Source organism: Pieris rapae, chromosome 10 (assembly GCF_905147795.1).
Source record: "Pieris rapae chromosome 10, ilPieRapa1.1, whole genome shotgun sequence".
Taxonomy (NCBI): domain Eukaryota; kingdom Metazoa; phylum Arthropoda; class Insecta; order Lepidoptera; family Pieridae; genus Pieris; species Pieris rapae.
This window is the reverse complement of record NC_059518.1, coordinates 7,065,869-7,081,248: the sequence shown is the minus strand read 5'-3', so window position 1 is coordinate 7,081,248 and position 15,380 is coordinate 7,065,869. Positions and strand designations below refer to the sequence as shown.

The 15,380-nt window shown below is 31.4% G+C and overlaps 2 protein-coding genes across 2 annotated transcripts; one reads left to right on the top strand and one right to left on the bottom strand.

Moving 5' to 3' along the window:
* Positions 1-43: 43 nt before the first annotated feature.
* On the top strand, positions 44-5,959 carry LOC110993476 (general transcription factor IIF subunit 1). Its single transcript, XM_022259763.2, has 13 exons — positions 44-237; positions 419-594; positions 812-946; positions 1,301-1,402; positions 1,578-1,646; positions 1,978-2,096; positions 2,671-2,790; positions 3,057-3,165; positions 3,415-3,480; positions 3,809-3,951; positions 4,347-4,442; positions 4,894-5,032; positions 5,733-5,959. Exons 1-13 carry the CDS (start codon positions 211-213, stop codon positions 5,938-5,940), a joined length of 1,509 nt encoding a protein of 502 aa, XP_022115455.2. The 5' UTR covers positions 44-210; the 3' UTR covers positions 5,941-5,959.
* Positions 5,960-6,742: 783 nt separating this feature from the next.
* LOC110993464 (beta-alanine transporter) lies at positions 6,743-15,282 on the bottom strand. Its single transcript, XM_022259744.2, has 12 exons — positions 15,165-15,282; positions 13,010-13,233; positions 12,529-12,706; positions 11,679-11,808; positions 11,127-11,255; positions 10,459-10,651; positions 10,038-10,143; positions 9,177-9,409; positions 8,650-8,729; positions 8,094-8,269; positions 7,592-7,746; positions 6,743-6,876 (listed from the first exon to the last, which is right to left on the bottom strand). The coding sequence occupies exons 1-12, from the start codon at positions 15,204-15,206 to the stop codon at positions 6,822-6,824; spliced, it is 1,701 nt and encodes a 566-aa protein (XP_022115436.2). The 5' UTR covers positions 15,207-15,282; the 3' UTR covers positions 6,743-6,821.
* Positions 15,283-15,380: the final 98 nt, after the last annotated feature.

Genomic DNA, 15,380 nt, shown 5'->3' with positions numbered 1-15,380 from the left:
ACCGTGCGGGCCATAATATAAAAAAAAAAAAAAAAAAAAAGTATGCCGTGTGAAGAGTGAAATTTATCTTGAATCATGAATGTGATAAAAAGATTTCAGTGATTAAAACTTGAAACTTAGTAATATGCTTATTAATATTTAATAAACAACATTTATAATATTTACCTTGAATTAATAATTATAACCTAGCAAGAAAATTTATACTTCAATATGAATGCTCCAATAGCAGGGGCTTCGGTAAGTATGACCTATAACGTTTTGCTTAATTTAAATTAAATAAAAATTGTGAAAAATTACAAGTGCCTCTTACGTCGACATACCGAACATTACGTGATATTAAAATAATTTATATAGAGCCTAAACATAACAATTTGACATTGAATTCATTATTAAAGATCTTCTTTTTGACTTTTAACAGCAATCGGCATCAGTGCAGGAGTTCAAAATCAGAGTGCCTAAAGATGGTCAAAAGAAATACCATGTTATGCGTTTCAATGCAACTCTGAATGTAGATTTTGCTAAATGGACACATGTCAAAATGGAAAGAGAGAATAACATCAAGGAGTATAAGGGAATAGATGAAGATATGCCTAAGTAAATATTTCTTATATATTTATAATATTTTATTAGCTGTGTAAAATGAAAGAGTATATGTGAAATTTATGATATTAGATTTTTTAACATACTAGTTTATTTATTTCATTTTACTTTAAAACAGGAATACATATAGTGATTTCATCAGATGATATTTTTTTCTGTATACACTAAATAATATATAAATATAGCCCAGTCTTATTATAGTCTTTTGTAGATATGGTGCTGGCTCAGAATATGGACGAGGATTAAGAGAAGAAGCAAGAAGGAAAAAGTTTGGAATTATATCTCGTAAATATAAACCAGAAGATCAACCATGGATATTAAAAGTGGGTGGGAAGACTGGGAAAAAGTAAGTATTTTACAAATAATATAAATAACTTTGCAATTATAAAGAGTGGTGGAGAGTTCATTGCCAGGTTTTCTCTTCCGTTCTACACCCTTGATTTGAGAACTGGCAGTAAATGTTAAATTAGAAGCATTTCAAAATACATTAAATTTCTTTTTTTTGGCATTCATAAGTGTACATTATGTTACCAACATGAATAAATGGTTTTGTATACATTTCAAGTATTAGTACAAGGGAAAATGAGGTAATTTATACCTCATTTTCCCACTATTAATGATGTGTATTTACAATGGGAGAAGTGTTCTATAGCTACCATATAACATGGAAAATGCATACATGAAAAATTATTAATTCTAGGTTCAAAGGAATTCGTGAAGGTGGTGTATCAGAAAACACTGCATACTATGTCTTTACTCATGCGGCTGATGGTGCAATTGATGCATATCCACTACAAGAATGGTACCCTTATTTTATTTTAATGTATACCTATTTATATATTATATAAAAAAGATTATTACCTCTTACCCCATTATCGGATTTGAGGTTACAAAATATAAATTACTATCCAAGTCAAGCACTGAAGTACATTGTTATAATTGACTAGAATATCTGTATGATAATAATTATTTTGTAGGTACAACTTCCAGCCAATACAAAGGTACAAAGCTCTATCAGCTGAAGAAGCTGAGCAGGAATTTGGAAGGTTAGAGTTGGTATTAATTATTCTTCATACAATTACCAATGGAAAGAGATTTGGTTATAGGCTTGCATCAATAGAGTTAAAAGAATCGGAATTTCGTTGTTATGGATCGACTTGATTTGTCCATGCAATCACCTCCATGGTAATTTAAATTAAAAAAATTTCTTGTACTTTAAATTTCTTCTTACAAAAAAGTTTAATGTAATATCATTTGAATATCACATTTTTATTTAAAATGTAATATTATATAAAATCTGACAACATAATGTGGGTAAAGCTATGAGGGATATAATTATAGCCTGAGTTTTCCTTTTCTAAAGACAATACTTTTCAGACGCAACAAAGTAATAAACTACTTCTCGTTGATGTTCCGGAAGCGCATGCGGGGTGATGACGCGCAAGATGAAGAGGATCCAGATGAGAAGAAAACTAAAACTTCTAAATCTAAAAAAGGTCAGCCATACTAAATAATAATCATTTCAGAACAAAAAATCTGTACTTATTTATTGAAGTAAATTGTCATAAAATTTTGAACAAGCTCTTTACATTTTAATATATATAAATCTCGTGCCACGATTTTTGTCCGCGATGGACTCCTAAACTACTTAACCGATTTTAAATTAAATTGGCACACCGTAAGCAGTCTGGTCCAACGTAAGAGATAGGATAGCTTAGATCTTTAATTATAGTCGCAATATTATTTCATTGCAAATATTTGTTTATTATTTGATACAAAACGAACATATGGCGCAGTGTTAAAAGTACCAAACTTTCCCTTGAATAGTTTACTACTATTTTATATAACAAAAACCTTAGCCTCAACACTTGGCCGAGTCTGCTAGTTAGCTATGGATAGCTTGCAATATTTATTTTTACAGTTCTATCTTTAATTGTCTACCGCTTGCAATATTTGGTCAAGAACTGTTGAATTGAACCATGGAAAATCTAAAAGTACTTGTAAATTATACTAATGTATGCTTTCTAACTGACTTTAAGGTGAATTCATGATATAAAATATTACTTTTAGAATTAAAAATCTCCGATATGGATGAATGGATAGACTCGGATGATGACTCTTCAGACTCAGAAGCAGGTGACAAAGAGAAAGAAGATAGTGATTCCGGTACTAAGAAAAAGCCCAAGAAAGGTAAGGTACGCCTACAGCTCTATCCAAGATCCACCTCAAAAAATAATTAACAAACTTTTCTGTCTCGTGAAGGTTTCGTACAAACCGATATAAAAGACGTTATTTTAGTAATGTGGAATATTTTAATATAACCCGTTACTTAAGCACATGATCTCTGCACTATGGATCGCCTGAATCAATCTATTTATCGATCTATAGCTACAAAGATTAAAATATTCCATATATTTTAAGTTATATTTTATGTTAATAAATAATCATAAAATTAGGAGCTGTAGCAAAAAAGAAGAAGAAAGTAGAAGATGAGGCGTTCGAAGAGAGCGACGATGGAGATGAAGAAGGCCGAGAAAGAGATTATATATCAGACTCATCTGATAGGTATGGGAAACTATATTTTACCTTTTAAGATACTCGAGACTGTGTTTATCTTCTAAGGAGCCCCTAATGATATCAAATACTTTCTCGTTTTTGATGTTTCTGTACAATTTTCAAACTACAAGATGTTTTAAAACCTTCGAAACTATAAAATCCAGTTCCCATTAAAGTAGAATTGATCCAATGATGAACACAATCCAAGTCTTATTACATGTAAAAAGTATTCCTAATTTATGTAATGTCTTCTTTCAGTGAGTCGGATCATGAGACCAAAGCAAATAAAGAACTTAAAGGCGTCGCCGAAGAAGACGCCCTGCGGTAAACATATTAAAAATTTTATTATATACATTATACATATAATTTTTGCTTTTTACGTAAATTTTAATTATAACTAAGTATTTATTATTTATTTATATTTGTCCTGCTTTAATTGATATTTAAAAATTAAAGAATCATTATTTATGTAACTTTTAACTAAATTATGCAGATATATTTATATACAATAAATTTGTTTGCACTAATTACAAATGTCGATGATGAACTGATGTATACACATGATAACACATACAAATCTACACACAATTCACTATTCAGTAGCATACATGGATCTTTTTTTCTTCAAAATATGTAATATGATTATTTTCAGAAAACTTCTAGGATCTGACGAGGATAGTGAAGAAGACGAAGAGCAGAAACAAGAGTCTGAACAAGAAGATGAACATACAAAGGAAGGTGAGGAGAGAGCCAGCAAACTCACAAAGAAGAAGAAGAAACCGGATGAAAAGAAGGGTGAGTATTATAAGTATTTTTGATATATTTTTTATTACTTAAAGTTCCATCAAACTCTATAAAAAAGTACATTTAAATATTATGAAGAAATTTTACTTTTATTTGACTAAATTATATCATGCAATATTGCATGGTACGAATAATTTACTGCCCCATTTTTCATTTGCAAATCAAAATCCTTACGTTTACTTTATACGCGCGAGTTTTTCACTCTTTCTTGCACACTGTGATATGATATAGCTATCCTTTCGCTGATGACGAAAATAAATATAATATTTTTCTTTGATACTAGGGAAACCCTTACGTAGGGTCGCTATTACGTTAGAAACGACTGTTTTGAATTAGACATTGTTTATACAATAAATCAATAAGCAAATTTGAACTATTTTTTCCAGAATCTGAAACAGAGTTCAGTTCAGACTCTGATACAGACCCGGAGAGCACTTCAAACAGCAAGAAGCCAAAGAAAAGTAAAAGCCATACTGATAAAGGTAAATAAAAAAGATTTCGATTATCATACACAGAAGACATTACTTGCTTATTAAGAAAAAAACACGCACATTTTAACAGACAAACACAATATGTTTAATAATTATCAGTTTTTATTTACTTCAATACTATAAATACATGATTTAAAAAAATAGAAATTTAATTGATTACTGATTGCAAAAATTTTAATAAATTCACAATCAATTTTCTATTAGTGAAACATAAGGAAGCGAATCTGGTAATTTATATATACCTGTTGTGGTTTTGGAGGCAAAACATATCTGTATTTTTTAGGAATTAAACAAATAAATAATGAGTAATTTAGTTACAAAATATTGTATATAAAGTTTTTTTAACGTTGATATACGGATACGAAGGGATGTAAATAGGATAAACACGATATTTCTACGAATGTAACTTCATCTCCAAGTACAATAAATCCCATTTTCATAGCAAGTGCAGCGGGTAGCGCCAGTACTTCCCGCTCAGGTACTCCCATACCCAGTGCTGCTCAGGCGGCTGTGGCCGCTGCTAATGCCAGTTCCGCTAACCAACCGCCGTCTAAACGAGCTAAACTTGACTCGACTTATAGGTGAGTATGTGGAGTAGTGTATACCTAGATTATTTCAAATATAAAAAAACCTAACTTTTTTTTAAAAGCCAACGACGCATTTGCTTGCTTTTGGACAATTTGTGTGTCCGCGGGCGCGGTATCGCTTACCATGAGATGAGCCTCTTACCCGTTTAATCCTTGCCCGGTTTTACAGAAAAGAAGTAGAACTTCTTCGTAAATTAATTATTACTAAGGTAAAAGCTCCAATTTCATGTACCAATATAAGATCACTCCATGAATTTTATATCTATATTCACTCTGTTTACTCACTGTATACGTGATAATGATAATATAAATAAATAAATATTATTATTATCGCGTTTCCAAAATTTTTTTTTTTTGATAATTACTCTACTCCCCTGCCATCGTGTCCAGGGACTTTCTATATCTCATTTTTTTTTTCAATTCCTAAATTTTTGCCCTTATGCGCCTAAAGAAGTTTCACTTCATAAAAAGAATATCTAATGATAAGCGAACCTTGGGTTGTATGACTTTTATTGTAAAACACTTAATTGAATTCATGTGTGAAGATTTCTTATTAAAAATGTAAAGGTGTACTAATAAATTAAACAGTATAATATATTTTTTTTACATTAATAATTAAATAGGAATATGTGTTCAGCCGAAATAATTATTTTGGGGCCATAAATATTCCAACTTATTTGATTTTTTCTTACAGCGAATGCGGCGTGACAGAAGAAGCAGTACGCCGTTATTTAACACGTAAACCAATGACAACTACGGAACTTCTGACTAAATTCAAGTCCAAACGCACTGGAGTCTCTAGCGAACGTTTGGTAGAGACGATGACGCAAATATTGAAGAGAATTAACCCTGTCAAACAGAATATTAACGGGAAAATGTATCTTAGCATTAAGCCAACTTGATTAAAGAAATTGTTTGTTATCTGTTGTTTTATTCAATAGACAATTCGTTTAAATATTCGTCATAATACTCTAAAGAAGTATTTGTTTATGCTGCGTTTGTAATAGATAATAATTCATTACAATTGCACTCTAAGGAAAAGAGGATTTCGTCTGTTTCTATCAAGTTGTATTTACGTTGACATGGAAGAGATAGATGAGTACTTAAAACGGATAAGATATAACAGAGATAAGACTAGACAATAACAGATTTAACTACGATTATATTCAAAGCTTTAGTATTTCCTTATACCACGCGGTTTGATTTTAAATTTCATGGAAATTTTTTTACTGAAAAATTACTTATTATTTATTCTTACTAATATTATGTGTTGAGTTTAGTTATTGGAAATTGTTCTTATTTTACTCGTGGTAAGTATATTATATCGATTTTCTCGTCTGAATGGAGCGAGGGTGAGAAGACTGACTAGTGACCATCAAATCAATTTAACAAACGTCCTATGCCCTAAGGTCGCGTGAGATGTGACAGACGAAACCATGTTTCTCGGAACAATAATGAAGTAAACACCAAATTCTTTTTAAAATAACTCGTAAAGTATACAATATTTAATTGAATCGCTAGTAACAGGTCTCGGCTGAACTAATGTGCTGTGTACTATTTCAAATAATTTTTGTCTTTATAATACTCGCCATGATGAAATAAATAGGAAATTGGACAAAAGTTAGTCACCTACATTGCGTATTGAGGAATTTATATTATAGTTTTTTTAATTGAGTTAACTATTAAAATAGTGAAAGATCAATACATATTTTTATTTTTTATTAAAACATCTTATCATACTTAGATCTAATCAACTTACAATGAGTGATTTTGGTTTTATATTCTATGTTATAAGAGATCTTCTTTTTGGTAGATCTTGTTCTGATTCTGCATTGCTTCTGAAATAAATGATATTTTTATCAGTGTTTTTCGCAGCCAACTAGATTAATTAGCCGTTTAATTAACAGCCTAGCCGTTTTAGTAGCGGCCTGAAAAATGTTCAGCCAGTTGATCAAACAGCTAGGCAACTTGGATCGATGATGTTTCTTTGCGTGCCTAGCCACTTTCTGCACTCTCATAGGTACTCGAAACGAAACTTTTCAAACTGTGAACTGGCGTCGGCGAACCACAAATTTGATGGTGATTTTCAAAGCTTCATGAAAAACAACAGTACAATGGAAAATTGTAGTGACAATAATAATGTGAATTTGACTCAAGCAATTAAATGTTAACAAGCTTGTAAACAGAAATATTTTTTAAGTCATATGAGTTTCATCTTATTTAATTTCTGCCAAATAATGACTCTGTCGTACCAACGGCCTAAGCATTTGCCAGTCAGTTTATAAAATTATATAAGAAATGCAACGGCTGAATAGGTATACTTCAGGCTGCTAGTTAAACGACGCCGTTTAGTTAGGCTCCGCTGTCTATTGATCGGCTAATTAAGTTAGTTGGCAGATATATTGCTACTTTTGATCTTTAGCTAGGATTGTTTAAATAAGGTAAAGAAGGCATCGCAGGCGTGCCGGTGACTGTAACATAGTTCCATAAAACATTCGACATACAAACATTTTTATGCATTCCGATTTAAAGAATTACGTTTTATTTATTTACCCGCACAGCGTGTTACTCTGAACAATTTTCTCGCCGTCTATTATTGTCTGTGGCATCTGACGACCTTTTGTCTCTGGCAGAAGTAGGGTGATGCTAGCAGCGCATAATGAGATTCCCGATATAATGATAAAGGGAAGCGCAAACCACAATCTCTCCTGTAAATGAAAAGTATTCATTAATTAGGTCCCTATTGATCCTAGATTACTACAAGAAATATATAGGTACAATTATTATCAGTAGAATAACAGCATATAAGTAATGTATATAATAAAAATGCTAGGCGACAATTCGTTAGCTCACATTCGAGCTTCAAAGTTGTAATACATAATTGCTTTTGTTTCATTGGTCAGAGAAACGGGTGATTCAATCTACAACTATTATTATCTAGAAACTGAACACAAGATCTTAAATTAACGGGCGTTACCAACTAACCGTTTACCAGTACGACACTACGGCTTAGTACATTAACATATTATACATTATATAATATAATAATATTTACCGAGAAAGCTATGAAAGGCGAGACCATAGTAGCCAAAAATGATATGACATGAACGAACGAACTGCCCGAAGCTCTCACGGGTGTTGGAAGTAATTCAGCAGTCCATTGCATGAGGACAGTGAGGGTCATATTTGTCATAAACCTAGCTAGCACGGCAATTGCTACTCTTGGAATACCTGAAATATATTTTATTAAGATTCATTTGATAGCTGTTCCCTATTTTGTGTATATCTCGCAGGCTATCTGAAAATAAGTAAAAGTTTATCCTTGTAGAAATGTTAACAAATAGACAAAAAAATTTTTTTAATAAATCTTTTACTGGTTGTGCTTTTTTAAATCAGTGTATTTTCATCGATACTAATATTATAATTTTAAACAATAACCAAGTACCTATTTAATAAAATTAAAATCTTAGTATAAATTATCGTTAATAATATTAGGTACATATTTGGTAGGTAATTTAATTCGTCATATGTTAATAAAAGTATCGTAATGCAGGACCTCCTAAAATAAATGCAACCTATACGCAAATTTTTAATTTTCAAAGCCTTTTTACCTTTTGGAACAAATGTTGCAGTTATTGCTAAAATGGCAGTCAAAACTGTAGGTACAAAGGTTAGTTTCCGACGACCAAATCTGAAAGAAAAATGCAATAAATCGGTAAGGTTATATCATACCTATACTGACCATTTATTCTTTCACTCAAAAGGGGATATTAAAAAAAATATTTAAGATCAAACAATAAGCATTGAATGAAAAAGACACTTTTAAATATTTAGAGAAGTAAGTTGGCTTTAAAGTTACGAATAAAAAAATATAGGTACCCACAATTTATTAATTATAGCTATTTTTTTTAATTTCGTGACGATTTCATATAATAATGAAAATCTGGGCTTGCTCATTTTATATACTACTGCTAAAATTTTCGCGCGGTTTAGGAAAATGGGAGAATTTTGCGTCCCATAGTTCATTTCGGGGACACCGGGACTCGTAATTGGAAAAAAGGACAGTCCTGTTTAAAACGAGACGTTAGGTCAGGTTAATTCATACCCTACTTGGCCTCTAGTGGCAAGAGTACTTTACCTATCAAGCGTGACCGCTACCAATATCACAGAAGGCACTTCAGTTGCAGATACCATGGTAAAAGTAACAAAGAAGTCCAAACCAAGACCATGACACATTCTAACCAGAGTGTCGAACACGATAACGCCGAACATGCTTGTTATTGACAGAATAAACAACATTTTACGTAGGTGATGACTTTTGAAGACATCTTTAAGCGATTCATTGGAGATTTTCTGTTTGTTTGAAGATATCTGTAATAAAAGTGAGTTAATAATGTCGTAAATTACATTCGATTAATGCTGTGTAATGGTTTTTTTATAATTTGATTGTAATTAATCCGAAATCATTGTTACCTTAGAGTTTCAATTTTCCATAGAAATAATTGTATTGATTACGGTTCAGAAGGCTAATTTTGCTTATAAATTTTATGTAATAATGATTTGACTCATACAACACAACAAGATAGCAGTTGCGATTTAAATTGTATCCATTTGGAATTATGATTTAAAAGAACCGAATATTCGACACTGTTTATAGACTACAAACCCATGGAAAAAATAACCTGTGAAATGAACCAACGTGAATAACGCTTAGAAGGCTGTTACTATATCAGAAAATACCTCTGAGCACTATGCCGTCATTTCTGAGCGGTACAGTTAGGTAGGTAAGTACGTGAGTGAAGAGAATTTCTCAGGTACAAATGAGGAAAAACGACGAATTATTAATGTACGGTTTTTTATAGTGTATATTAAATAATAAATGTCGAAAAACCTAATGCCGTACTAAAGTGGTGGTACCGGAAGCAATATAGGTAATTTATTATTGTACGGAATTTGTGTAATTCCTTTTGATAGTTATCTATATTAGAAAGATACATACGACGAATTCGTCCAAAACATCATCCGGAATTTTCCTTCCATTAAGCTTTTCAAATCTTCGCAAAACTTCAATAGCTTTCTTTGAACGTCCACGCGATGAGAGCCATCTAAAAATAAAACAAAGAATTATCGAGACATTCTTTTATATTTAAGACGAGAATGTTATCATTATTAAGACAATCGCGGACAATGGACGTATAGTATTTGAACATATATATATATGTATTATTTAAATACTACGTGTTTCCCGTCGACTCCATTAAATGTACCTAACTAGAATAGAACCTTTTGGTTAGTCAAAAGGTAAACTGGTCCATTCCAAGTAGCGCAACCTAATCTATTTATTTAAACTTTATATTATTACATTTATATCAAAATTGGTTCAACGGCTAAGTTCTTAAAAGCTTCCCTTTTACACATACCTGGCACTCTCAGGAATAACGAAGGGTATAAGAAATAATATAAGCAATGGTGATATTGTAAACCAGAGCAATTTTCGCCAGTCTCCCAACCAGATGGATACCCACGGTAGCATAATTGCTCCACCTCCATAAAACAGAGCTATTGATATATTTCCGACCAGCGAGCGGTAGGTAGGTCCCACATATTCTAGAACTAATATAAAAAAAATTAATAACTCATCGGTGGACATTGATATGTTCGCTTGGAATGTGGAGGCAGCAAGGAGAGCTCTGGTACAAAATTATTTTAACCAGGATGAATGAAATGGATTGACTTCATTTTCATTTTCTTTGTCAACAAATTAAATTCTGTTTTTCTGTTTATTGTTTTGTTAAACACTAAAATTTTTTGAAATGTTTAGGTACCTTCTTGTTATATACATATATATAAAGTGAACTATTTGTGAAGATTTATAATTGGCCCATATTGTTATGTATATATTCATCTATTTTTGTATTGTGCTGTGAATCTTCTTATGAATAAATAAATAAATAAATAATACTTTGTGAATTATATTTGTGCGAAACTTAGTAAAGAAAATATCGACGGCTTAAGAAAAACTTGTGTATGAAGAAGAATACAAAAAATACTTTTTAAAATAATTACATATATAGATTTAAATATTTACCTAAAATGTATATAATCACAAAACAACTGTCGAATGACATGCCAACAAGGAACCGACAGAAAGCAAAGTCCCAAAGGCCACTGGTGTAAATGCTGCCCACTCCTCCTATTAAGGCAATTAAATATGTTCCTGAAAGATATAATTGAGATATTAATTATCTAGTAATGAAGAGTAAAATTAATTAATAAGTGAATACAATTTTTCGTTGAATGCATTGCCAGGAAAATATATCATTATTTACATAAATTGACATTGCGGATATTTAGTATTGCACGTCGATTGTCGAATCGGATTTTTCCGAAGGCACGTATTAGATCGATCTTCTGCCAATTTCAGGAGTTAATTGTAAATGTCGTGATCAGAATTTGTTGTTATTAAATAGGGAGCACCTTACTAGAATGGATATTATATTTTCACTTCAAAACACTTCTTATTAATATGATGTCGAAGATATGGTATGACTTTTGCCTCAGCATACCTTGTTTTCATATATACCGGTACTTTTACATTATTTCCAGATAGGTTTATGTTATGTGTTAAAAATTATCTTACCCATAATAGCTGGCACTCTGCCATAGAAGTCAGCCATCCATCCAAACAATATACCTCCAAGGAAGGAACCAACAAAAGCCATCGATTGAGCAAACGGTACATTACTAGCATTTTCGCATACCCAGCCACGCTGAAAAATAATAATTTATATATTTATTTTTTATTTTGACAAACAATTTTAATGAAACAGTTTTATTTTACTCTACAAATGTCCTAGGTAACCGTGACGATACATATATACGTGATAGAGGTAGATAAGAGAATTTTGCATCTGTTTCTCTTACGTAACTGAATACGAGATCCCTTAGTTTGTTCAGATTTTTTAAAACAATATTATCTTTTGTTTTTATCATTTTGTCATTATAAAAAAAATTGCGAGAAGTTTTCGCTATAAAATTTCCGCGTTATATAATAGTTATCAAGTGTAGTATGAAACTATGCATAGCTGATTTTCTTGCTTAACCATGAAACAAAAATGAAATTAAGAACATAGGATAAAATATAAATGGAAAATATTAACCCTCTATTACTTGAATGTGGAATATTATAAATTCTCTTTAGATTAATTAGCTATTGAAAGTTTTTTCAATAAATGAATCAAAAAGTTCGGTTTCTAGAAAAATCATTAGAGTCCCGATTGTTGAGTACACTCTATAGAGATAATTTTTCGTGTTTGGAATAACCCGTCAATTTTGGGTCTAAGGCATGCCGGCTACCTTAAAATATTTTTTTCTACACCGTACGGGCAAGTGTTAAATGAGCACTAAGTCTGTCATACATGCGTGATTCGAATGCTTGATCCAAACAACAGAAGAGGTAATTTTACTCATTATTTGTTTGACATACTTACTTCACTAACGACTGTATGATATGGTATATTCGTTAGCTGGAATTCCCAGCCGTGCTGACATGGCACCAGTGTTGTATTGGAAGGCACTATCATATTCTGCAATACCTGGGTCCAATTAGCGTCATACATCAGACAGTTTTCCCAACCTTCGGCAGTGGTCACAGTGGTGAGATTACGTCTATAATAAACTTGTTGCGTAAATATCACTAATTAAGTTTATAATTCTTCTATATATCTATATTAAAACTTTTTAGAAACACCTGGGACAAATTTTGATAAACCGGTCTGGTGTTTAGCAAAACTCGGTCGCACAGATCGTATTATGTAAATATATAAAAAAAATATAGTGATATACACACATATGGAATAACCTGATCCTGGGTACTATTCCTGGATACTTAACATTTGGGTCAAAACCCCTTTTAAAAAATATGGACAACACATACTCAGAAATGTGACTTGAATCATTATGTTAAAGTACCTTATTTCAACATCCAAATGCTCTAACTCTGGCACTCTGCACCAATGGCTTGGTGTTGCTGTAATAAACATCTGCGTGTAGTAATTAAACGCGAAGACAAATCCAAACGGTGCCATGGCGAAGAACAGCAGCTTTTGGTAGAGCCCCATTTCTCCCATGTGCTGAAGTACTGCTTCGAAGGCATCGCTGTCAGAATCACTGAGTCGCAGCTTTTCTTTAATGTTCTGGTGAGATATTAAATGGATTTTTTTAAATATAGTCTAAGTAAATAAGCTAATATCTTAGTTTTTACCCTTCAGTTAACGATCTGGGAGTTTGGATAACGTACTGAATTAGTATTCTTAAATTAATTTATACCTAACTAGTACTAGTAGATTAACGGTGTGACCTAGGAAGCGACATACCAGTCATTGAGGTGTTTCTAGAAGTGATTTTTACAAGTGATTGCCTACATTTTGCTTATATGCAGGTTTGGTTACAAATTAAGTAATTTAAACGCTTTTTAAGAACCGAAGAAGGAAAAAGGGAAGGAATGATAGGTGCGATATGATTAATCAATCATGCATTTGTGGTTAACGGTTTAACTCGCAAAGGTTGATGTCAAAGCAGCGACATTAGTTTTTAGTACGCAATCAATATTTGTCTGTATCAGTTTAAATAAAATTGCTACTTTCTAATTAATTCTATAACTAGGAGAAATTAACTTTAATTATATTTATTATTAATTATAATCTTTTTAATAACAAAATAATAATCAAAAATAATAAATATACCTAATCAAAAATAACAAAACAAACTTAACAACAAATATAAAATTACGTAAAATTATAAAATACTGTGTAATAGGTAAGTATATAATAATTGCAAGTCATAATGACATAATGAAATTATTGTATGAATAATTATTTAATTGCAATGTTTTTAAAAGTTATAACACTAGTCTAGCCATAAATTTTTAAATTTTTATTTTTATCTAGTTTTAAATTGAATGAGCTGCAACACTTACACCATGTTCCACATGACATCTTAAGTAATTAATACTTAATTAACAACAATAAAATAAATTACAAACAAAGATTTGTCACAGATTGTCAAAGATCCTCTATTAGTAGGAGGCATGGTGAAATAGGAGCATATACAGGAGCATTACATTCTCGTGGAAACAACATGCAAATACATAGTCGAAATGACTCCGCCTATAAGAATTCAAAACCGACCAGTCACCATAAGTAGCACCCGTTCACGGTTATAATGGAAATACTACATAAGAAAATAATAATAAATTACTAAATATACTGAAATAATTTGATGCCACATGGATCACGGTTTGTATCCACTTTACTTTTACTACTTTTTTTTCCACACTCCAAAGAAGAATGACAATTATTTAGATACTTCACTGTAACATATCATGTTATGAAGTTTTGTAAGTTTTTGTGAGAAATAAATAAATATTATTATTATTACTTTACATTAAAATAGTCGTGGATGACGATCGCCTCCGAGTCTGAAAATGCAGCCGAGTAATTATGTTGCGTTACATCTTTATACTGAAGCAATTTATATCCAAGCACTGTTTAAATATTCATTTGTTTTATAGTAGCTTTACGCTAACTTAAATTTGAATTTATTTGTTGACAACACTAATATCTCAGTAGGTATTTTGTTGAAAAACGTATGCCTTAGAAAAAATTACTCGTTTTATGCATCCTTGTATTTGGTACACTAATTTTGTCTTTATTACGACTACTATGATTATGAAAGCTACTATACGAGCCCTGACCTCAACCCTTTAAACTTTAAATTATGGTGATTTTAGAGGACATACCATGCTCTAAACGACACGGCGACATTGAATCTCTTAAAAAATCTATGGAGCAAGCAGTGTCGAAGTATCCCTTGAACAGTGCTTCCATAGATTCGTGGCCAAACAGATTAAAGGCCTGTATAGAAGGCAAAATGGGCCGTTTCGGATTTGTTTTAAATTTTTTGCTGAGACTTTGAGACAGTAGATATAAATTTAAATAAGAATAGATTACTTGATTTAAAAAACATCACTTATTTAAAACATAACTTATGGCTGGACTATATAGTCCAGACTATATATATATATATATATACGTTTTTATAATGAATATATTTTAAAAAAATTTACCTCAATATCATTTTCACTGTCACTAATATGCTTCGGATCCATTTAATTTAACTAAATCTACGTTTTTTGAAACCCACTCTATGCACGCTTCTAAGATATCAATAGGTATGGTAATTAATTATTAGGATATTTCGCTATCACGAAATGATAACCTAGTATTGATAAAAACGCTGTCATTTATTCGCAATAGTCAGTAAAAAGATAAGATTCAAATCT